Source organism: Prinia subflava, chromosome 3, assembly GCF_021018805.1.
Source record: "Prinia subflava isolate CZ2003 ecotype Zambia chromosome 3, Cam_Psub_1.2, whole genome shotgun sequence".
Classification (NCBI taxonomy): Eukaryota; Metazoa; Chordata; class Aves; order Passeriformes; family Cisticolidae; genus Prinia; species Prinia subflava.
This window is the reverse complement of record NC_086249.1, coordinates 81,650,704-81,674,897: the sequence shown is the minus strand read 5'-3', so window position 1 is coordinate 81,674,897 and position 24,194 is coordinate 81,650,704. Positions and strand designations below refer to the sequence as shown.

General features: G+C 38.1%; 1 protein-coding gene across 1 annotated transcript in view; it reads left to right on the top strand.

The window, feature by feature from the left end:
• The window catches only part of CUL4A (cullin 4A), a 34,074-nt gene extending 14,407 nt beyond the window's left edge, over nt 1-19,667 (top strand). The window contains exons 9-20 of the mRNA XM_063392737.1: nt 347-414; nt 3,547-3,665; nt 6,181-6,373; nt 7,802-7,906; nt 9,658-9,768; nt 10,142-10,227; nt 11,200-11,307; nt 12,470-12,583; nt 13,515-13,620; nt 16,650-16,822; nt 17,654-17,806; nt 18,079-19,667. Coding sequence (XP_063248807.1) covers nt 347-414; nt 3,547-3,665; nt 6,181-6,373; nt 7,802-7,906; nt 9,658-9,768; nt 10,142-10,227; nt 11,200-11,307; nt 12,470-12,583; nt 13,515-13,620; nt 16,650-16,822; nt 17,654-17,806; nt 18,079-18,174 — 1,432 coding nt within the window. The 3' untranslated portion in view covers nt 18,175-19,667. The remainder of the gene's footprint in view (nt 1-346; nt 415-3,546; nt 3,666-6,180; nt 6,374-7,801; nt 7,907-9,657; nt 9,769-10,141; nt 10,228-11,199; nt 11,308-12,469; nt 12,584-13,514; nt 13,621-16,649; nt 16,823-17,653; nt 17,807-18,078) is intronic.
• The last annotated feature ends 4,527 nt before the right edge of the window (nt 19,668-24,194 follow it).

Sequence of the window (24,194 nt, the reverse complement as noted above, 5' to 3'; positions counted from 1 at the left end):
AGTTCAAACCCTTAGAGGTTTTTGATTTGTTTGCTTGTTTATTTCCTGAATTCAGTATGAGTTTTTTCCAGTTATGATTTGTATTGAGTTTTGCAGTGTAAGCATCTTCTACTGTGTAAGGAATTTCATTTTATCAATTTTTTTATCTTTATTTTTTAATTACATACATAGTTTATTGTTGTCTTTCTTATATCGTGTGATGGTTTTTGTCTTATTTTGTAACCTCTAAGTAGAAAATTTGGGGGTTTCTTTGCATTATAATGTAAGTTATGCACCAATACACTGACAGAAGGCAGCTCCTTTATATACTCTAATGCTTGTAATATGTTTTTCTTACCTAATTCAGGAAACCATTGATTGCTTGTGTGGAGAAGCAGCTACTAGGAGAACACTTATCAGCTATTTTGCAAAAAGGTATTTTTTTAATTTAATATAGTCTTTGATTAGCAATGGATTCTCATACTCTGCATTAGCTATAAATTCCACAGCTTTTACTTAGGAAGTATATTAGCCATGGGGAAAAAAAATTCCACAGACACAGAAAGCCAATCCTGTGATTGTTACCCTCACTGTGACAAGTAAATGGTATATTTGGAAAGAAATGTCTAAAATCTAATTCCATATTTGTAAAGGTTGCTAAGCTTCTCAATCTCCTTTGACTTGCAGCAGTGGGCTTAGGAATTAAAACCTTTGGAACTGCTTCTTTCCTAGAATTACGTAAACATCTCAATGAGAGCTGCAGTTACTGTTGTAGCTTCTTTTATGTAATAATCACACAGCTCAAGTGCAATAGCTTCACATATTCTCATGATTGTGTAGTTTAAGAAGTGTGTGTTAGTGGAACTGGCAGCATTTGAGGCAATGAGCTTTCACATGCCTTTGTCTGTACATTTTGTCTGGCAATTTCAGGTACTGCAGCCTTCTTTGGAAGTCCTTATTCAGACATTAGCGTGTTCAAATTGCCATTTCTTTGTTCCTCTTAAATTTTAATATCTACTTTTTCCCTGAATTTCTGGGTTTGTTTAGTATTCCTTGATCTTTTAATGCTTTAAATGATTTTTTTCTTCCTTTTCTTGCAGTAGCCGTATTTTAGGTTTTAGATCATGTAGTAAATTGTCCGTAGATCTGTGTTTTCTTTTATGTTGCAACACAGCTGTCCTTGGTAGTCCAGTATCTTCAAGCTCCATCACAGCCATGTTTAACACTTTCATGTTATACATACCCTTTCTATGTCTTTCTTTGTCCCTTTTAAAGATGACTTATGATCAGTTTTCTCTCAACTACCCTGGGAATAGGTTGTTTCACTATTTTCAATCCATTTATAGAAATAAGCTTGGTCACTTTATCTTAGCTAATGTTAAACTTACAAACAGAATGTAAGAATAATTATATTTTGCTGCTATATGTCAATATTGCTTTCTCTTTAATTCAAGTATGATTAGGTAACTTTTCCTTTGATACACTTTTTAATCAAGTGGCTTAAACAGGAGGTATGTGATCTTGTTTTAAACTGAACCTTTTCTTGGTTTACAATGTGTGTGAGCCATCCATGTAAATACAGAGAGACTTTTACATTTTTCTGGCTTTCTGGTTACTGTGCTTCAGGACTCATTGTTGGATCAGCTTTTGCAGTCTATGTCTCCAGTGGAAAAAATAGTTTGAAAACCCTCCATCATCACTTGACTTGCTTCGTTTTCTGTATTTTTTTGATCTAGGACACATTTTGATTTGCTTATGACATGTTAGTGTTCTGTTCAAGTAGAAGATGATGGAGTCTTTTGTAGGTTTTCTTCATTAAGTCAAGGAATGTGAAGTAGTCAGTTTGATACAGAAGAAAAAAGCTTAAAAATGCAGGGTCTGTGTTAAAAAACCTTTTTTTTCTTTATGTTAGTGTAACTGTGGTTGAGTCATATCTAGAGGTGGGTTTTTTGGGTTTTTTTTTGTGAGTACAATAGATTTTTCCAAGGCTATGACAGTGCTTTCTGGAAGCTCTGTGAAGCCTTTTATCAGAGAGGACTTTGCTGCATGTCCCTTTTGTTTATCAAATGTGTGACTAAATATTTTTTCAGTCACACAGCTCATGTTAGAGAGAGAAGGCTATATTTTATGATCTAGGTTATAATAAAGCAGTTAGTGTATTGGTGTCTTTAAGTGAATAAGAGGTAATGTTGAATGGGATGGGCATTTCTTAATTAAGAGAGCTGGGGTTATTCAGCATGGGAAAGAGAAGGCTCCCGAGAGACCTCACAGTGACCTTCCAGTACTCAAAGAGGGGGCAGATAGTGATAGGTCAAGGGGGAATAGTTTAAACTAAAAAATGAGAGATCTAAGATGAGATGTTAGGGAGCAATTCTCTACTATGAGGGTTGTGAGTCAATGGAACAGGTTGTCCAGACAAGCTGTGAATACCCCATCCCTGGAAGGGGAGATGAATTTGGGATGAATACCCCATCCCTGGAAGGCCGGAAGGAGACGTGAGCAACCTGGTCTGGTGGAAGGTGTCCCGGCCCACAGCTGGAGATTGGAGCAAGATGATCTTTAAAGTCCCTTCCAATCCATGATTCTTTGATTTCCAGGATTTTAATTCCATGTTCAATAAAAAGAGAGCACTAAAACCTTCTATTTGAGACTGCATAGTCTATTGTCCTACATTTAAAGTATGTCTGTTCTTCTGGTATCTCAGAAGTTTAGGAAATCTCAAAATAGCCAACAAAGGTTTACCTAACATCATTCTTGAACGTTGCTTGCCTTTCTGAACGTGCATGTAAGTTACAATACACAGTGAAAGCATTTTTAAGCTGAAGAATGTAGTGGAATATGGGATAATTTGGTAGTGATTTGCAAATCAATTTTTCATATAATTTTAAAATTAGCATCAGTGAAATATGTTTGGTGAAGTAGGACAGTTGTACAGTGTCAGCTACACTGATGGTGTGAATTGTCAACCTGTGTAAAACCAAGCTTTTTGTTTTTAAAAAAATGTCATCAATCTTGGATGCTATGCTCTGGTATTACTAAAGCCTCTGTAGCTGACACCAGACAAAGTAGTATTTCTGATTGCACTGGAACTACATTTGTCATACTCTCAAATGGAAAAATGTGTATGAAGTTATTTGCTTGTTAAATTGCTTGGGCTTCACTTCTCTATTTGCTAGCCCAGAGCATGTAGGGTGAATGGAAGCTTAAAAGGAATTTGTAATCTTGTGTTATTCCATTGGTAGGAGGTTAGACACTTCCCAGCATATTCTTAATCTAAAAACAAGGCTCACCATGCTCCACAGAAAAAAAAATCTTATGAAGTATTTATCATTACTTTAAATTTAGGGTAGTTTGCTTAGCTTCCTGTCTTCTTTAGAGGTTGTGTATAAAACTATACATACCCTTGAGTCAAGCCCTCTTCATAACCATTCTGCAAAAGGCTTATGATCATCACCTGGTTAGGAAGGCCTTTCAGTTGAAATACTAGTATATTCTCTAATGTATTTCTAACTCTATTCATGCAGCTGTATTCAAATTTGCTCTTTTTTCTAATTTAATTCTTTTTAGGACTTGATAGCCTCCTCGATGAGAACAGAATATCAGATTTGACCCAGACATACCAGCTGTTCAGCCGGGTAAAAGGGGGGCAGCAGATCCTTTTGCAACACTGGAGTGAATACATCAAGGTATTTCGAAGATCTGTTGCTAATGTAAAAATTTATGCTGTTACAGTTTTCTTCTGTCAAAGCCAAAAATAACATACAGATGTATCACCAAATTTCTGTGTTAAGTAAATATGGGGAGAGATGTTAATGATTCTGCCTCAGTAATAGTCATATGATGAGAAACAGCAACACCTGCTTTGGTTTTAAATTTCTACTTGGAGATTGCTTTCCTTATAGGTTTGAACGTTATACAGGGTGTTTTTGGTTGCATTGCTTTTGAAGAAAACCACATACACGTGTTTAGACTATGCTGGATGTACTATATGTTGTTTTGCTGCAAATACACTCAACTGTTTACATACCTACAAAACCAGTGAAACATCAGATATTGCTGTTCTTCTGCAGCTTAGGCAGTGCTACTTGTAACCAACCTACAGCAATGCTGATGGGTGTTAGAGCTGTTGGGAAGGGAATGCTCCTGTTGAAAATAATCTGTCAGTCATATTTAGATGCCTTGGGTTTGTTTGTTCGGCATAATAGCCATATAGTATGCTGCCCCAGAGAGCTTGCACTCTAGTGCTCTTGCAAGAGGAAGGCAGGAGAGTTTCACAGAAGATTTTTCTCCTTGGGAGCTGATAATTCCCACTGTCATGGCTCTCCCCTCAACTGCCCATGTGTTCATCAGCCTTCAGGGCTAAGTGCACAACATCAGTTAATTCTAGAAGTTCACAACACTGTGCACAACATCATTTAATTCTAGAAGTGCCTTTTCTGCACATCAGTGTCTGGAGTTCAGAATGATCCACCAGTGCTGCAGCTCATGGGAGTGGAACAGGGTTACCCTCTGCCCCCAGGACCCAGGTGGAGTTTGCTTGTTAGGGTGTTGCCAAATCAAATGTTGGTGCTGTGGCTGAGGAGGATCATCTTTCTTCTGCCTTTCTCTCAGATCATGCTCCTCCCTTAGTCCTAGTGGTGCCTGCCACTGCATAGGCTCTCCTGTCATCTGTTTTACCACAATACCTGGACAAGGTCAGTTTAATCCCTGGTTTCATGAGCTAAAGAGACTTACAGAAAAGTCCATGTGCTGGTCCAAGGAAAGAAGCAGGAGTTCAAGATGGGTAGAAAATAGGGAAAGGAACCTCTCCTTTCACAGCAACAAGTTGCAAAATCGGTTCATCATACCCTGTATCTCACAGAATCAGACCTCTTACGGCTTTAAGATGGTTTTGTACACACTCAATAAACCTAGAAAACCTTTTCTGTAGTGTCAGTAAATCTGCTCCTTCCAAACATCGTGTGACAATGAAGAGAGGCTTCAAGAGCTTCTAATGTTTATCTTGTGAGCCAAGTTACTGTGGTTAGGGTCTGTGATCCATTGTAGTCACCTCTTTGTGAATTCAGAGGTGCCATTTGGCTTTTTGTATCTCTGTCTGCCATTTGCAGAATGGGGGGAAAGCCCTGCAATTTATGAATGTCCCTGACAGACTGTGAGGCACCCAAATGCTGTGTTAATGATGGGGAAATTCTGACAAGTGGAAGATCTGATGGACTAGGTGATCATCAGAGGTCTCTTCCAGTCAAACCATTCTGTGATACCTGTGTTGAATCCAAGGACCTTGGGAGCCTTGTGTTCAGTGTTAGTTACTCTGAAATGGTACTTGAGAGAGATGCCCATGAAAGATGACAGTGGCTAATTAGATAATGCAGTGGAAATTCTGAGGCTGGAGAGGGATTTCCCCCTATCTTTTTTACTGTTGTTGGCTAACATACTTCAGTTGATGAAAATATACTGATTGAATAGTGTTCTGCTTTTGCTGTGCAGATGTTCCTCTTTCTCACCTTGGAAAACTGATCATTCTGTCCAGGGCACTGATCAGTGTTACTAAGCAAATATAAATTGTCCAGTAGGTGAAAATCCTCCTTTACAGGATATTTTGGTTCATTAGACAAATGGTGTTCTATCTCTGAGATAATAAATTTAAGAACAGGAAGAGAAAGTCAAGTCTGTGTCTGCTGCTTGTGCATGAGAAAGTTTTGTTTCCTTGTAAGTTAGCTAGCATCATTTTGGTTTAGAGCCCTTGATGAAAGAGAAACCTTTCAGGGCTGAGCAGCAGTTAAATTTTTGCTACCTGTTTAATCAAGTAAGCTCTCTAGTTGGTTTAATAAAAATAGTGCAAAGTTTTCCTTTTTACTTAACATTTCTGAGGCAGTTTCCATTTAATTTATTTTACATGAATCATGGTTCTGTATCTCACTGTAAACTTGCACGTCATAGTCATGTCTACTGTGTATTTATTATTTTTTTACTTTTGTCTTAAATGTAAATAATCTTTAAATCAAACACTAATGTTTGAAATCCATTAATGTGTGTCTAGTTTTTATTTTAAATTTCAATACATCTCATTTTTTTAAAACTTTCAGTCATAAGTAAGAAATTCCTTTTTCTAATGATATATTTTATAAGGGTAAATAATTCTGTTGGGGGAGATAGGTAGCACTCTAAAGTATTTTACTATCAAAAGTGTTTGTTTTACAGAACTTTGGGACAACAATAGTGGTTAATCCTGAAAAAGACAAGGATATGGTGCAAGAGCTACTAGATTTTAAGGATAAAGTGGACCATATCATAGAAGTGTGCTTTCAGAAAAATGAAAAATTTATAAACTTGATGAAGGAGTCCTTTGAAACATTTATCAACAAGAGACCAAATAAGCCTGCAGAATTGATAGGTACACAAATGTTTTTCTGTGAAATATTTCAAAAATCTGTAGAAAGCATGATAATGCTGCTGAGTGTGCTAGTGCAGTAGCGGTGCAGTGCCTTGTGCTTCAGGAGGTTTTGGGCCCGAGGCAGGCGTGAGCCGGGGCGCGTGGTGGCCCTGAAGCTTGGGTGTGCTGTCAGGGGCTGCTGCAGCATGGCCCCCGTCCCTGCGCTCTGCTGCTTGCACGGGCCTGGTGCTAACAATGCTCAGTGCAGCACCGCGCCTGCCGCCGGAGGAAATGGCCAGCGGGAGCCGCAGCTGTGGCAAGCAAAGGGGAACTGGCTTTACCTGTGGTGGTAGAGGAGGAGTTCTGTGGGTGTTCTGGACCTCTCAGAAAGGAGTGAGTACAGCCCGTCCATCTGCCTTGAAGGCTGAAGTTGGGATAACAATTTTAAAGCCTTCAGATTCAAGGAGTTTTAATAGAGGGGAAAAAAAACCCCACTACCTTGACAGGAGAACTTGTGCTTATTAAGGGGAAAGATAATGACAAATACTTTAAAAATACTGTTATTTAGTTTATCCCTGATCTGGCAAAAGCTATCCTGACAGTTTTGCCTGCTGAAAAACTGGAGTTTGGGGCATTTTACACCAGGAGAGGATCCTGTTCCTCGATTATTTGTTTTTCCTGTGTACATTCTTTTGCCTTTATTTGGCTTATTTTGTGTCTTCCTTCTAAAATCGGCTTTATGTAGGACAGATTGCACAACACAGTGATACAGGTTCAAGCCATGATATGGGCTGTTGTCATTTGTGGATCATGGTATTCCAGCTGCCACAAAGATTTTTTTTTTCTTACACAGAATGTTGTGTAAGGATACTAATGTGGCTTAATAAATACTTAGCTAGACTCAAGGCTTAACCTTATTTCTGGCATTCTGAAACTACTAACTTGAATGCATTGCTTCTGTTTAAATTTTAATATGCTCCTACCAAGGAGCATGAGGGACATGGTAAAGGTCTACAAAAATATAGTCCTCTTCATGTTGTTTGTTTCTGTTTCTCATAAAATACATTCATATACATTGTACACTTCCAAAACATTGTCTTTCAACAAATAATGTGCTTGTATGACTATAAGACAAAATTTCTAATGCATTAATTTTAATTATTATACTGTATTCATTTTTTGCCTTGGACTATTCCTTTTTGCAGTACTTTTCCATTATATATAGTAGGGCTCCAGTTATATTCCAGTAATATAGTAGGGCTCTGTCATTGCACTGAACATAGGGATGGGAAAAGAGAAAATAGAAAATTTAGCACTTATCCTATATTCTAACATGTAGTAGTATTTAACATATAGTAATATTTCAACCAGGAGATGCTTAAGTTGGTTATTTTAGATCTATTTTTTAGATAATTTTATTTATTGTTACTTAATTTTATTTATTTGTAGCAAAATATGTGGATTCCAAGTTAAGAGCTGGTAATAAAGAAGCAACAGATGAAGAGCTGGAAAGAATCCTTGACAAAATCATGATCATATTTAGATTTATTCATGGTAAGAAACAGCAGTTCACTGTTGATGCAATTAAAACTGTTCCTCTTGCTACTAGCAGGGCTGCTTTCCTCTGAATGCAAGAGATCTTTTTCAGCATGAATTTCTGCTCAAATTGGTCTTTAGTTCAGGTTGTGTTACACCTGAAGGAGCACAATAAATATACCAGGGAGGACAAATAGCTCTGTGCAGATTGGCAAGTTACAGACCTTTCAGAGTCTTGTGAGGGGAGACCTAAGAGAAGAGGTGTTGCTGAAAGATTTTTAACATGCATTAACCATGCCTGTAATGACAACCTCTCTTCTAATGTCAGTACAAGCTTTCTCTTTCCTGTCTGTTAATGTATGTTGTAGCTACCAAACCTGAAAACCCAGCAGCTTTTCTTGACTTCTCTTTTCTCATCGTAGCTGAGAAGAACACAGAGGAGGGCTCAGAATTATAGGAAAAAGTGTTGTTGCTCAGTTTCACTGCTTTTGAAATGCATTTCCTTCATGTGTGTCTCTGTCTGAGCGAAATACTTGAATGTGTCAGGAATTTTTTTTTCTTGATTGGATATCAGAAAAAACAGTGGTCTAATCCAGTATAGATGCATGGTCACTGTTCTGAGGGAAGTGGAATGTGTATTCTGGGCTGGGTGGAATAGCAGGAATTACCCAATTCTGTATTAGTTTGTCTGAGATCTGTGGGGTTCTCTCCTCATAAAAATTGCAAACAAGTGTAATATGATGGGAAAGCAGTCAAGTCATAAAGTAGTATCATTTGCATAACTGAATCATAATTGCATCATTTTTGTCAGATGGAGATGGTGAATGAAAACAGTTGTACTGCAGCTTGTCAACCTAAGAGATTCATTTTTGTTCATCTGAAACTTTCACCAACTCTTTCTCTTCATATTTTTTGTAGTACTGAGCTAAAAGCACGAATTTTGTTTTGAGCTGTCTAGTACCTAGGAGCTCTTCGAAGAGCAGATGATAATTAGTAGGTAGTTTCTGGGCCTTGGCCTTTTTGGTAATATCTTGATGCAGCTGGTTCATGAAACATCACCAGGACAGAATGAGGAAGGAAGAAGACTGTCCTAAGAAGCACTCAATTGAAAGGTGTTTGCAAGGAATTACAATAGGGGCTACTGTAGGCACCACAAGTAGTGGCTTGGGTTACAGTAAATGTGTTCCTCTTGAAAGGGGAACACCTTGCTGGTATCTTTGCCCTGTCAATAGGGAGAAGTTTGGGTTTAAGGTGTGAAAGTTTGTGGGTATCTCTATGACTCATTCATTTCAAAAGACTATTGGTGAACCTTGTGAGAAGACTTCTGTTAATTTTTCTTTCCCTAAGGCTTTTAAAATATATATTTTATATATATGTATATTATATGTATATTCTTTAATGCACAGAAGACCTTCTCTGCCCCCCTCTTTTTTTAATAAATCAGACCAGCTGAGGGGAAATGTTCTTCTGGATCCCAGCATAATTTCATGTATTTTGCAGCTGATCCAATGGAAAATACAAGGCAGCCCAAGTTCCTGGGGCAGAAATAAAAAAGAAATGAGAAAAAATTTTGCAAAATATGTTAAAAATTATTAAAATATAAAAAACCCCAAAATGTCTACATGTTTTTGTTCTCTGCTGCATAATAAATATGGTTCTGCTAATCAGCTTTTAATGAGAAAGGCTTGTGTCACAGACCTGAAGGGTAGTGATGCAGATAGAATGTATCATTTCATTTCATTTTATTTTTTGTTTTAATTTCCTTACAGGGAAAGATGTGTTTGAGGCATTTTATAAGAAAGACTTGGCTAAAAGACTGCTGGTTGGAAAAAGTGCATCAGTAGATGCTGAGAAGTCCATGTTGTCAAAGCTTAAACATGGTAGGTGTCTTCAGATGTGTTAAATTTGTATTACTCCTTGGCATGCAAATTTGGAATCCTTATTTTCTCATGCTTTTAAGAAGTGACAAGCCAAATTTTAAGTAATAGCTGGACAGCTCTTAAATACTTGGGAGGGTGTATTTATATATATGTATCAGACCTTTCATTATACTCAGCAAGAACTATTAGGCTGACTTAAGTATGAGACTGGTTTATTTAGTGTACCTACAGAAGAGCAAAGTCCTGAAAATGTACCTATTTGTGGGTGCTCTGTAACCTGGTAGTGTGGCTCAGCTGTGTCAGGTTAAATGTTTACCACTTGTTCTGTGCTTCTTTGTAATTGTGGCATCTTTGCCTTTTTTGTTTGTGACAGAATGTGGTGCTGCTTTCACCAGCAAACTGGAGGGCATGTTCAAGGACATGGAACTGTCCAAAGATGTCATGGTACAGTTCAAGCAGGTACATTTAGCTTTTCTTTGTATACTAAATTTTCCACGGTCATGGGGACGCATTTAATGGAGCTATCCTTTGGATTAAGCTCAAATTAAACAAAAAAGCTTTTGAGCAAGTCCCAGTCATAATAATAGTGTTTACTTAGTGTTCTCTTTATACAACAGAATTTATTTATTTTATACAATAATTTTACAGGGTTTTTTTGATTCCTTTTAAAATAAATTAGTCTAAGTACCACATAGTAATCTAGTTGACTGGCATCCTTGGAAGTCTGTATCCCTTCATTCTGTGAGCTGGTGCTGATCTGATTAATTTTTGTGAACGGCCCACACCAGAGAAACCCGCTGAAGGTTGCTAAGTGCACAGAAACTGCATGTCTCAGCCGCAGAATTTCCAACCTGTTAGTGACTGATAATTGCTCGCAGGAAATTCTGTACCTGCTCACCTGTTGTTGCATTTCTCTCTGGGTGCTTGTTTTGGGTCCTTACTGAAGTCAGAATGCTGGAATAGAGATCTGAGCTAGGACAATACTGGTAATAAAATACAGTGACTCTTCTGTCCCAGATTTTGCAGTCTGGCTTGACTGATGCTCTGATCCAATTATATGAAAAAGTTTGGTCTAACAGATGTAAAAGCTCAAGGGGATCCTTTTGACCTTACAGTTCTTGCCATGCTTTCTTTTCTTTTGGATCATTTGCATGTGATTAAAGTTTCTTTGACCTTAGCACCATGTATAGACAGTGGTCTAGGATATTTCAAAACATATTGATATTTTCTTTGTACTCCCAACTGCTTGCTGTGTTTTGAAGTTGGGGAAGTGGTCATTACATAGTTATTCAAAATCCTGGTAGACTATGTCCAACCGAGGAAGAATTTTTTATTGTTATACTAATCCTAAATTTCTAATTTAAGTATATACATTTTCTAATTTAATATGCAGATAATAGACTTGAATATTTTTTGTCTCTTGTATTTTAGTACATGCAGAACCAAAGTGACCCAGGAAATATAGACCTGACAGTAAATATATTAACTATGGGATATTGGCCAACTTATACACCTATGGAAGTCCATTTAAATTCAGAGGTATGTGTTTGAATTCTTCTTCTAAATGCACTTTACAGAATGAAGTCATTATCAAAGGGTGCATTAATGCCCTTCATTTAATGTTTTTCTGCTAGATATTTAAGGGTTTATGTAATTTTAAGGATTCCAGAATTGCAAAAAATAAAATGTAGTGGATAAAATCCACCTTTTTCAGATGATTATTTCACTTGATGGAGGGGTTATTTACCTGTATAATAATAATAATAATAATAATGATACCATTTCCTGACTTAGAATTGCAGTCAGTTACTTAAAAGTTTGCAATTGGTCAGTTCACCTTAATTTAGTCAATCTTTAATTACATTGGTTAGACACTTTGAACTAGTCAATAGTTACATTATTGCATATTGTTCCTTTTTTTAAAGATCCTTCCTCCCTTCCCTGCAATGTCACAGAAAACCAGCCCCTGCCTTTAAATAATATTTGCCTGAAAAATGATGGTTTCTAAGCTGAGAGATTTTTGCAGAGTTCCTTCCAGGAGTGATTTAGGTTGAAACGTGTATTTGGAGTCCCTGTTTCCTACCATACCTTGCTTGATCGGAGGTGTGGGAGGCACTTCAGAGGCCAGAGGTGGCAATGGGGTTCCCACTCAGTTTGGAAGATACAGAAACTCTTGTACTCTTGTTCCTGAAGTGTTTTTTCCTCCATGGTAGACTACTGAAGGATCCAGCCTGAGCAACACCTCATGAAAATGGAGGGGTAGAACCCCCTTATTTGGAAGTAAGAGGGCATAGAGTATTGGAATTGGACTGGAGTTCCATTCCATCCACAAACTACAGGAAGAACTTAAAAGCAGATTTTACTAGCCCAGTGTAAAGGTGTGAGATGGATGCTTTTTGTCCCATGACTCCTAGGTCAGATTCAAAGTCTGGGACAAAACCAGTGTCTCTTTTGAGGTTTAAAACTCTTTACAGGAAGTTTATTTTACTGTTAATTAAAACAAAACAAGCAAATTAAAAACCCAAGGAGAATTCAGTTATTTTTGTACCAGTGTACTTGAGAGCAAAATTTTGCTCTTTAGATCAAGTTTTTCCCTTAAAAGAACCTATTACAAAACGTGGTTGAGAAGAATAAAGAATGTGAAATCATTTGGTATCACTGCACTGATATAATAGTAGTGGTTTTTCTCTTTTCTTAACAGATGATAAAGCTTCAAGAAGTATTTAAAACCTTCTACCTGGGAAAACACAGTGGTCGAAAACTTCAATGGCAGACCACTTTAGGGCATGCTGTCCTGAAGGCAGAATTTAAGGAAGTAAGTTTGCTTGCGTAATGCTTTGCCTGTTAGGTTAAATTTTAAGTGAATTATTTGGAAATCTAATCATATGTTGTATTTTTTATAAAGGTAGTAACAATTTTGTGGAGGAACAATCACAATTCAATACTGTTATTTTGTACAGAAAGTAGGCTTTTTATTATTAAACTGAAATACTATCTAGCTAACAAGACAACAATGTGATCTCTTTTGGTAATATTAATTTGATAGGAATTGTTGCTCATTCAAATAAATTAAGTTATAATAAAACAAGAAATTATAGCAAGAAAAAGAACACAGCACTTATCTTCAATTTGGAATTGTTTTGATTGTAGAAATCCTTTTTTTAGTATGCTTGACATACAGAAAGAGACTGAAGGGTGTTAGTCATATGATGGCTGTGGTTAAAATTTAAATGCTTGTTGAATTATTTAACTGTTAAATAACTTCACTGTTTGTTCATGTGGTTTTGTTTTGTCTCATGCAGTATCTTGCCTTGTAATAGTGCAGCTTCACTGACCCAGAGCAAAGACCAAAAAGCCCTTGAATTCTTTTACTAATTCGGTGTGAAAATTAACTTGAGTCAATTACAGACAAATTCACTATTGATGGCCACAACAGCAAAATTTCATATATTGTAATTAAAGTGAAGTGAAGGATGTGAAGTAAATACCAGGCCATTCTAAAAAGCTTCTGCTGTGTATTGTATTGTTAATGTTAGAGGAGCAAAAAAAAAAAAAGAGGTTTTATGAATATTCTGTTTCTTCAGTACTACATTCAGGCAGATTCTCCTGTGTGCCAGGCATTCTAAAAGGCATACCCGTTCTTCTAGAAATAGAAAAGTGAATGTATACTTTCTGTAACTGCCAAATGTAGGGGGTACAATAGAAAATTCTCTGAATATTACTGTTATTTGTTGTTTCTCTTTTAGGGGAAGAAGGAGTTTCAAGTATCACTCTTTCAGACATTAGTATTGCTGATGTTTAATGAAGGAGATGAATTCAGTTTTGAAGAAATTAAAATGGCTACTGGTGTAGGTAGGTAGGAAGAATACTTTCTGATTCTTAAATTTATTCATCAAGTGATCAGCAATTGTGATTTGGTATGTGAAGGCCTAATTTTAAGAAATTTGTCATGATCATTAGGACAAACTTTGTGCCAATAGCATGCACACACAAAAAGAGATGAGGAAGACACACGGCAGGTATTAGTGTATTTTCTTGGTGTGTAAAATGGATGCTTCACAAAATTATTAGTTAGAGCTGTGTGGCGTGTGGTACTACTGACAATCTATTAGGTTTACAAAATGTATCACTGCAATTTTTAAAATTAAGTGGTGATAAAGACTGTAGAAATTATTTTTGCTCCCTTTCAGTTTCACATACTGTATTTTGAAAATGATCTGTTGTAGAATGCTGTCATTTGGGGGTGATTTAAGAGAGTAGTTGAACTATTCTGAGAGCTCACCTGCCTGTTGCCCATTCCTGTCACTGGGGTGCCCCTTCCCAGCAGGTCTGATTTGTTCAGAGCAGAGTGTGTGCTGGCTGTGTGCTTTGTAGCTCTCTGACTCTGCACTGACTCTGACTTGAACCTGAAGGACAAAGAAAACTGAGGAAAAGTGCCGTTTTCTTTTTAACTATCTGCAGGATCCCTCTTCTGTGTTTCTGTATTCTAGGTTGGGTTTTTTTCCCCCAAATTCTTACACTCTCTTGAAACAGTTACAGCCAAAACACTGTAATCGTTACTCTGCAAATTTTGCATCAATCAGCAGCTTCTACCCAGTAGTCCTTCACATGCTAGAACTTGAGATAATACAGTAGTATCTGAAAGAGTATTTGAGCCCTTACAAGTACTAAAATACTGTAATATATTTACTAAAATACTAAAATGGGGATACCAAGAATGCTTGTGGTTCAGAATGATGCACTGCAGAAGGAAGTACAGCTTGGGTGCTCCATTGTCTCAGTGTCAGTGCTTCAAGTTACTTAGTCATCCTTTCCCTTACTGGTGAGGGAGCTGAAGAAAATCCATGCCAGTGATAATAATCATCAGGATAGTCTGAAGAGGCTCATTAGGTTGGAGTGCAGTGTTTACAGAACAAACAGGGGTGCATGCAAGCCTGATCCAGATCCTGCTTTCTCATCTTGGATTGCTGTCCCATGGAGCTTGCATTCTGGCTGCCTGACAGCAGCAGATAAAATCTGCTGCATGGAAATCCATTTCATTATAGCACAAAATAAGGAACTGAACTTTTTTAAAGTGAGGTGTCTGGAATTTATAGTTGGGAACTACCTATATGTAATTGCACTGAGTGCCATGCCTGTATTTCTCTCTGCTTTGGAGAAATAGTATAGAAATTTAGGTAGTAAGGACAGCTCATGGTCCACAGGGTTCCTGTGAGGCCAGGATGAATAGCATAGAATCACCAAATTGCTTGGATTGGAAGGGATCTTAAAGATAACTTAGTTCCAGCCCCCTGCCCTGGGCAGGGACACCTGCCATTCAACCAGGTTGCTTAGAGCTCCATCCAGCCTGGTCTTGAACACTTCCAGGGAAGGAGCATCCAGAACTTCTCTGGACAACCTGTTCTAGTGCCTTGCCACCTTCACAATAAAGAATTTCTTTCTAATACCTAATCTATTCTGTTTCAGTTTGTAGTCATTCCCCTTTGTCATGTCACTGCATGATCTTGTAAATTTGCAAGGTCCTCTCCATTTTTCTTGTAGGGATTAATTGGCCATGGTTGGAACTTGTGTATTCCAATCACTGTTACAATAAATTATCATCAGCCTCTTTAGTGAGATTGTCCCTGGTACATTAGGACAGTGAGAAACTGCATAAAATGTTACTTGGAGAAAGAATGGTCACCTTCTAATTGTGCTGCTTTGAGATGTGTTATCAAAATATGTTCTGGTTTTTTTCTTGCCCTGTCAAGGAAGCCTCTAGGAGCTGTAGTTTTTACTTCTGCTTCAGGGGTTGATAGGTATTTGTAAATTCCTTCCCTTTGGCATACAGTTCATTCCTGTGGCTTCACATGCAAAGCTCCGGTGTTTTAACAGCAGCCTTGTGTTTGGACAAAAACACATCTCAACAATCTGCATTTACTGAGGTTGGAACACACAGAATGTCTCAAAACGTCATAAATGCCTGTTTAGCCCACATTGTTTAAAGGGTTTTTCTTTAGAAATCATAGGAGTTGGAAGTTTAAAAAGAGGAAAAGGTTGCTCTGTGTAAAAGGTTAAGTATTTTAAAAATAGAAACAGTGTTACTCTTTTACTCAGCTGTACTTCACTAGATTGCAAAATCTTTCTTTCAGTTTTTAGACTAAAACTCTGCTCAGGAGATCCAGCACATTTAGTGATAATTTTATGCTGTGAATGAAGTATTCTAGACACTGCAGAGGCTGTTTCAATGCAAAATCTTGATACAAGACTTTGCAACATAAAATGAAGTCTTAAACATTCTAATGATCTTCTTGCTTAAATGCTTTTAGCCTAAAATATTACTAGATATAAATTTCCTCACACACTTCTGTCTAGTACTTTCATGTTTTGAGAGAAGTTTGACTATAGTAGCTATCAGCTCTACCCTCCCACAAAACATCTTTGTCAACTTAGATTTTTGTATTTTTATTCTGTTATATATTTTTTTTCTGTGTGATAAAAACACTGATCAAATCTTAAGATAGGTGGCCTTGAGTTTCTTGTCATACGCTGACATTTTGTTTTCCAAAGCCCTGTTTCTAGCAGACAAAAAACTAAAGCAATAAAACTAAGTTTGTGTTAATGTGAAACATTTTCTGAACCTATTTTTGGATAGAAAACTCACTGAGATGAGCCTAAATCCATTTTTCTGATGTATATAATCCTGTGCATGCTCTCAGCATTTAACCTGTGAAAGAGGAGATGAAGTTTGAGCACTGTGAGCTACTTCCTAATTGGAACTTAGTTGGAAGAAAGTATTAACATAAAATCACTAGCTTTTCAATTTATTTCTACATTAATCACATAAAACACTTGATGTTAATGTTTTGTTCTGCTTTCCCCCATATCTCCTCCCTTCACAGAGGACAGTGAATTAAGAAGAACCTTGCAGTCTTTAGCTTGTGGAAAAGCACGAGTATTGATTAAAAATCCAAAGGGCAAGGATGTCGAAGATGGAGATAAATTCATCTTTAATGGTGATTTCAAGCATAAGCTGTTTAGAATAAAGATCAACCAGATTCAAATGAAAGAAACAGTACGTGCTTTTTGCATTCATTCACTTTATGTATTAACTGTTTATCTGCGTATCCCATATGGAAAGATATAATCTCTTGTATTTTTGCATATAAAGAAATTAATATTTAATTTTTAGAGTAGTCAAGGTGACTCGGGCAATTAAGACTTTAAAATCACTGAATTTGAAAATAACTTAAGTTGCTTCCTGTGCTTGCAAATTTAAATGCCTGTATATTAAACTAAAGGGATCGTGTAGATGTTTCAGTTCATCTTAGCAGTTTCTGTGGTATTGCTAAAGTGTTGGTACTATATTGAACTCACAAAATCAAATGTCACCATGTCAGTTCTATATTTAGCAGAGAAGAGAGCTATAAAAGTCAGGGCTATCCCTGATTCTGCAGTGAAAACAAGCCTTTTTTTGTTGTGTCTGAATCCCCATTCTTGACACAAGGTGACATATTCTAATTAACATTGGCTTGTTTCTTTTTTCTCTTTGCATATTAAATTCCCAGAAATTTACACAAAACACTGCTGTATTTGGGCTGTCTGAGTGTTATGTGTTCTCTCAAAAATCTGAAGGCAGCTTCTAAGATTTACTTTAATTTATCAAATAATGTAAAATAAGACACATTTTTTCCTTTGCATTATCCTTAATTTTCTCTTTTACTTGCTTTAGCAGTACACTTCTGAAATCACATACCTCTTAGAATGCAGTAATGCATGCATCTCTCTCAAGGATGAGTAAGAATGCATGAGTTTCATTTTATTGTGAAGGGTGACTATAGAGATATAATTAATAAAAAGTAGCAACAGAAGGTGATATGATTTGTGGTGTTGTATTGTTCTTTAGGTTGAGGAACAGGTCAGCACAACTGAAAGAGTATTTCAGGACAGGCAATATCAGATCGATGCTGCTATTGTACGGATAATGAAGATGAGGAAGACTCTTGGTCATAATCTTCTTGTTTCTGAATTGTACAATCAACTGAAATTTCCTGTAAAGGTAACCTATGTTTTTGTCAGACCATCCTAGATTTACCTAAGTAAATGTAATACATGTTTCTTTTCAGCTTATCTATAAGAGCAAGAAATGTGAAATATCATAGAATTAAACCCCCAAAATTAGGGTATTGTGTGAACAGAAATAAGTTGGAGTCAGTAGTATTCCAGTTCTATACTATGGTGCATTTCTTATGTAGTTTTTAGCAGTATTTTTTTAAGGTATGTTTGCTTTTGTATGACTAACTGTTATACTAATCTCATCTTTTCTTGTAGCCTGGAGACTTGAAAAAGAGAATTGAATCTCTCATTGACAGAGACTATATGGAGAGAGACAAAGACAACCCCAATCAGTACCACTATGTTGCATAAAGGAGAAGAAATAATTTTATTTAAAAAAATTAAAAAATGAAAAAATAAAAACCAAAATCATATATCTTCAGGACACCAAATACCTATGCTGTTCCAGACTTTCCTTTTAGCAGATTTCAGGTTGATGTGTATTATTCAACCAGCTGCATGCACTGCTGTGGAAAAGAAGCAAAATGACATGTTAATTCATCACCTTTGTCAAGACTCCTTACTAATTTTAAATGTCCTGGGTTTTTTTTTTTCCTTTAGTTAATCTTTTGTTCTCTTGGGTTCTTCAAAATTTAGTTTTACAGTTCTGTTTAACGATGTCATTGAAGTTGGATGGAAAGGTAAAATCACCTGTGTGAGAAGTACTTCTGTCATTGGTGCAAGTCTGGTTTCTTCATCTAGGTGTTCCTAACTGCATACGTAAAGTCCCTAAATGCTGCACTCTTTAGCTACAGTAACAACTTGGGTAACTTTTTAAAATCCCTTCCTTGGTGAACATGTATGTACAAGCAGTGTTGTTGAAATACACTGAAGTTTTGCACCATGAAAACCCTTAAACTTGTGTTCAGTTTATTTTCTTTCAAGTTACTAGAAACTTCAGTCTGGTTTGGATAAATCAGGTTTTGAAGTGAGATTCTTGAAGTGCCAAGAGGACAACTGCATTCATGTGTGTACTTAGCTGTTGGATTATTTAGCTAAAATATGGATTGTTCTATTATTACTACTTCTGCTGGCTAGGGTGGCAAAGATTGGATCTGAGTCAAAGAGGCCCTACCTCATTTTAGGGCAGCAGGTGTATTTCACTGTTTCTGTAATTGCCGTAACATTTAGTTCTGCCTTGAAAATAACATCCAGGGAACCTACTGTACAGCGTGCTCCACTTAAGGAAAACAAAACCTTTTTTAAAAAATACTTTTATCGTCTCAGTATTGGGAAAGCATAACTTTTTGTCTTGAAAGGCTAAGGATTTTGTGAGTACTTTGTTACATATTGTACATATGTAAGTTGATTTGAATGAAAGAGTGAATGACACTGTAGGTCTGTTAGCTAACTGTAACTATAAGGAAGACACCTTTTCTGGTAATTACTTGCAAGACTCTTTATTTTCAAATTGTCTACTGGTTTCAATCTGAAAAAGAGTTACCAAAGGAGTTTTGATTGCTACATAAATTAGAATTTAACTGAGCAATATTTTCTTGAGAGATACCTTACCAAGTTTATGTAACATGGGGTTTGTGCATCATTTAAAGGCCACTTCTTAAAGTAAACAATGCTCTGAGGTGACAGCTTGTGGAACTACATATTAAAAGTCCTTATTCTGTCCTCTGGTGTCATGAATTGTATTGCATTCTGAATTATTTTTGTTCCTTTTGTGTTTAGAAACGAAACATGTTTAGTTTATCGTATTTAAAGCATATTTAATATTATAATTTAATATAGACTTATTTTAATATTTGAATCTTCAGTTAATGCAAATAAAATCTTTGATGCATATTAAGTATTAATTTCTTAGCCTTTGTGAGAATGTAGCACTTGAGTTTATTTTTGTGGTTGGTTTATTAGTGTTAGTTATACCATTCATTTTGTAGTTCAACTTGTATGTATATGGAGACCAATGAGATCCATCTTACCAGACTTCTAAACCAAAAAGAAATAGGTGCTTCACAGAAGGGTAATGGCCAAAGAGGCTTTATCCACACTGAAAGCTGGCAGTAGTGTGCAGTAGCTGTTAGGAAGCAGTAAGACTTTACTGCCTGCCCTTTCTGAACCCAAATGTTGTGGTTCAGTGGTTCAGCCCTGAAGATGGCTGAAATGGTTCTGCCTCAAGAAGCAATGTTAATTAGAAGTGCCGATATGTGTGGTTTTTCTTAATTGTAACAGACTAAGAACTCTTTGGCCATGTTACTCTGGTCTAGCAATTAAAAATGAGTTGTTCCACAGCAGTGGAAATTATGAAGCCTGTCTTTCTGTGCTGTATGCCCTTGGTCCCTGACTGTCATCCCCTGCAAATAATTTCAAGCAGCAGTACTCAGAGGGGGTTCTCCTTGGTTCTGCCTTTCTGCTTGTGGGGGTGGGGGTTTGTCCCTCATCCAGCTGCTAATCTCAACCCACCCCTTACCTCCCTGAACCTACAGAGAATGGCACAATCCCTGAAGACTTTCAGTTTTCCAGATTGGTCTGCAAGTGGCTTCAGAGGTTCAAAAGCTTTGGGAGAGACTGACAGGCCAGGTAGTTATGGCTCTTTTTCTCAGGTCTTCATTTTTCATTTGATTTCCTCAAATTTTTCTTACTGGGAGTTTTTATGTGCTGAACCAAACAGGTAAGCAGTTACTTTATGAGTCAGCATGGAAATCACTTCTCCATAGTGAAATAGCTGTTTGATGGCTTTTCAGTAACTGGTGATAGAATTTGGCTGAGCAGCCCACTTTAATCACTTGATTCTTTGGGGTCATATTGCCTGAGTGTACCTGTACCCACAGGGCAGAGGTTGTTAAACATTTTTTCCTGGAAAATGAAGTGTTGAAGATGTAGGCAGTAGCAAAGTTAACATATGTCCTCTATAGAGCACCTGTGTTCAGGTATGTCTGGGAAACCTGGATCTTGGCAATTCAGCGTCCTTAGAACGAACTGTATAGCAGCCTCTGTGGAATGACAGAAATAACAGCAGGAGCCTGGATACAGGTGGGGGCTCTAACGTACCCAAACATACATTACATGCATTTAAAAAGCAGTTTTCCTAAATGTGCCATACTGTTAGCTAGCCCAGCATGTCCTGAGGGAAAGTGAGTGTGAGAATGTAGGCTGGGGGCTGACCTAAAGGTGCTTCCCAGGCCTGGCAGGTACAGCTCTCCTTAACCAGACAACAGCCTCCTTTCTGCCCTTTCCTTGGGTCTTTTGTTCTTAGTTCTGTATTTTAGCTTCCCCTGGATTCCTTTATCTGAACCTGGGTTTAACTCTCTTCATCTGCAGCTTTTTTCATCCTTTCCTTGTGCTATACATCTTTGGATAAAAAGAAATTACACCTTGCAGGTAACTTCAGTATCTCAGTTTGTTACGCAGAGCTACCTTTGCACTGCTCCAGGCAGGAGGACTGAGTGGCTGGGAAGCTGCCTGGTGGAAAAGGACCTGGGGGTGCTGGTGACAGTGGCTGAACGTGGGTCACTGTGTGCTCAGGTGTCCAAGAAGGCCAAGGGCATCCTGGCTGTATCAGCAATAGTGTGGCGAGCAGGAGCAGGGCAGGGATTGTCCCTCTATGCTCAGCACTGGTGAGGCCACACCTCAAGTGCTGTGTTCAGTTCTGGGCCCTCCCTTTGAGAAAGACACTGAGGGGCTGGAGAGTGTCCAGAGAAGGGCAACAGAGCTGGGGAAGGGTCTGGAGCACAAGTGCTATGGAAGAGCAGCTGGGGGAGCTGGAGTTGTTAAGGCTGGAAAGAAGGTGGCTCAGGGAGGAGCCTTATTGCTCTCTAAACTGCCTGAAAGGGGCTGTAGCCAGGTGGGAGTTGGTCTCTTCTCCCACATAACAAGTGACAGGATGAGGAAAAAAAGACCTCAAGCTGTGCCAGGAGAGGTTTGGATTGGATATTAGGAAAAATTTCTTTACTAAAGGGGTTGTCAATCACTGGGCCAAGTTGTCCAGGCAAGTAATGAAATCACTATCCCTGCAGGTATAGATGTGGCGCTTAGGGACATAGTTTAGTGGTAGACTAGGCAGTGCTGGGTTTACTGGTTCATCTCAGTGACATTTGAGGTCTTTTCCAACCTAAATGGTTCCATTCTGTTTGCAGGTTTATTACCTTTGGCAGGTATGTTCAGGAGAGTGGACTCTGTACCATGAACTTGGTTAGCCATTTCCTAGCAAGTCTCTTCAGAAAAGAAATAACTGTGTGAAGTCAGGTTAAGATGTGAAGTCAGCAAAAGGCTATGGGAAAATAGAGTCATCTTTTGTGGAAATTCTTTGCTGGTAAAAATTCCTAGCCTGTACTCTGTCTCCCTTGCCTGTACTCTGCCTTGACCTCACAGGACAGCTTGACAGGTAGTAATGGCTCCTACATCTCCTGGGTGTTTCCCATTAGAAGCCTGTTCTGCATCCATGGCTCTGAAGAAAGGCCAGGGAGTGCATCATGGTTCATTATCTGGGCCTGTGAGCATGCTGGCTGGCCAGCAGCTCTGTCAGATGAAGTGTGAAGGGGCTGGGTATGCGTTGCCATGAGTTTTCCTAGTTTGCTGAGCATTCGTACTAAAGTAGAAGTGTGCAGCTTCTCAGACTCGTAAACGTAAACACAAGATCATGTTTTGTAAATAGTGCCCTTGTTACGAATTCCTTCTCCAAGAGAAGGGGAGGTTGAATGACAGCCTCCTTGACCAATGTGGGTAAGAGGTGTGGATGCCACCCTGTAATCCATGGTCGTCTTGCCAGAAGTATATAATAGGAAGAATAAACAAAGGGTGGGCTCTTCTGCCCTGCTGTTCTGTCTGAACCCAGACCTCTGTCTCCTGAGTGTCCTTATCTAGCTAGGCTTGCAGTGATAGGTATGGATTACGTTTCATTTCCCTCAGAGACAGCACTAATTTGGACCTCCAGGCTGTGTATACAGCAGCTTTTACAGAAGCTGTAACTTTGTTTATGTCTTACCCTGCTATCATGTTTGATGTCAGCCAACAAGTTACCAAGCAGTAGGGCTGATGGCCCACACGGTTGTGCAAGACTTGATGCATTCATCTAACAAACACCCTGGTAATACTTGTACTGAAAGGAGGGGGAAATTGGTCTGGAGCCATCTCTGCACCATTAATAAAGGCCTGGTGAGCTAATGAGCCACAGCATAGAAGGTCAACATCATTCTCTGCTGATAACCTCATGCTCTTTGTTTACCAAATTTTACCACAATATTGCTGCTTTATGTAACTTACATATATAGAATGAGCACTTTTTTTGTAGCAATCCAAGCATCTGTCATTTTTCCACTGATAGAGGGGCAGAATACTGCACACCAAGTGTAAACCTGACCTTGGGCCTCCCTCTCCATTTGTCTTGTGGGAGACTTTGTGTTCCACAGATCCTCCTCCACCCCCAGTGCAGGTTCCAAAAACTGATCCAAAATGAGAACAACCCATGTCCCACCTCCATTACCCCCAACTCCTCTGCAGATGAGTCATTCTAACACTTGACCAGAGCTGCTCATTATGTCCTTTTACAAACTAACTTCTGCTTTTGCAATGCATGGCAAGAATAAAGATTGATAGAAATGTTGAAAACAAATGAAACAATACATTCCTGTGTCTAAAAATGCACAGATAAAAGTGCAGCATTAAAAAAGAAATACATGTTTATAGCAATAGCATTGAAAATGAAAGGTAGATTCCCATGCCACCCTAAGGAATAACTAAACGCATCCAGGATGTTTTGGGGAAACAGGAAGTGTGAGTGAACTTAGACAAATAGAAAGGAAAGGTCAAGTTCACAGCAGCTGAACTTGACTTTAGCAGTTGGGAGTAGCTAAACTGCATTTCAAATGGGTTCAAAGTAAAAATGTATGAGGGCAGCTTGGGAGCAGAAATCATTCTCCCTGAGAGATGATTAATCTGGAGTAGTCTGTAGTGAGGAGAGGGACTATATGGCAGTCATTGTGAGAAAGCAGAGGCATGCTGCTATTGGCACTCATTCCAGGAGCAAGATCCCTGCTTCTGAGGTTTCAGGTGAAGTGAGCATATCCCTAACAGTGTGGGTAAGAGAGAGCATTGGATTACAAAGTGATCAAATTGCCTGGGCTGTCCATCTCCATTACATCTCAGAATGTTTACGAACTAACTTCACCTTATTTTCTGGTTTTCTAAGAAAAAAAAAAATCCTTAAAAACCATCACACAGCTGAAGCTATGTGAAATTACACTTTTCACCTGTCATTAGCAGTTCCTGTTTTGTCTTGGAACACATGTGACTCATATGTGTACCTGGGTATATAAAGACAGACCACTTCGGAGATAATAGGCCATCAACTTCCAATGTTTTTATACAGCTGGGACTGAATTAGT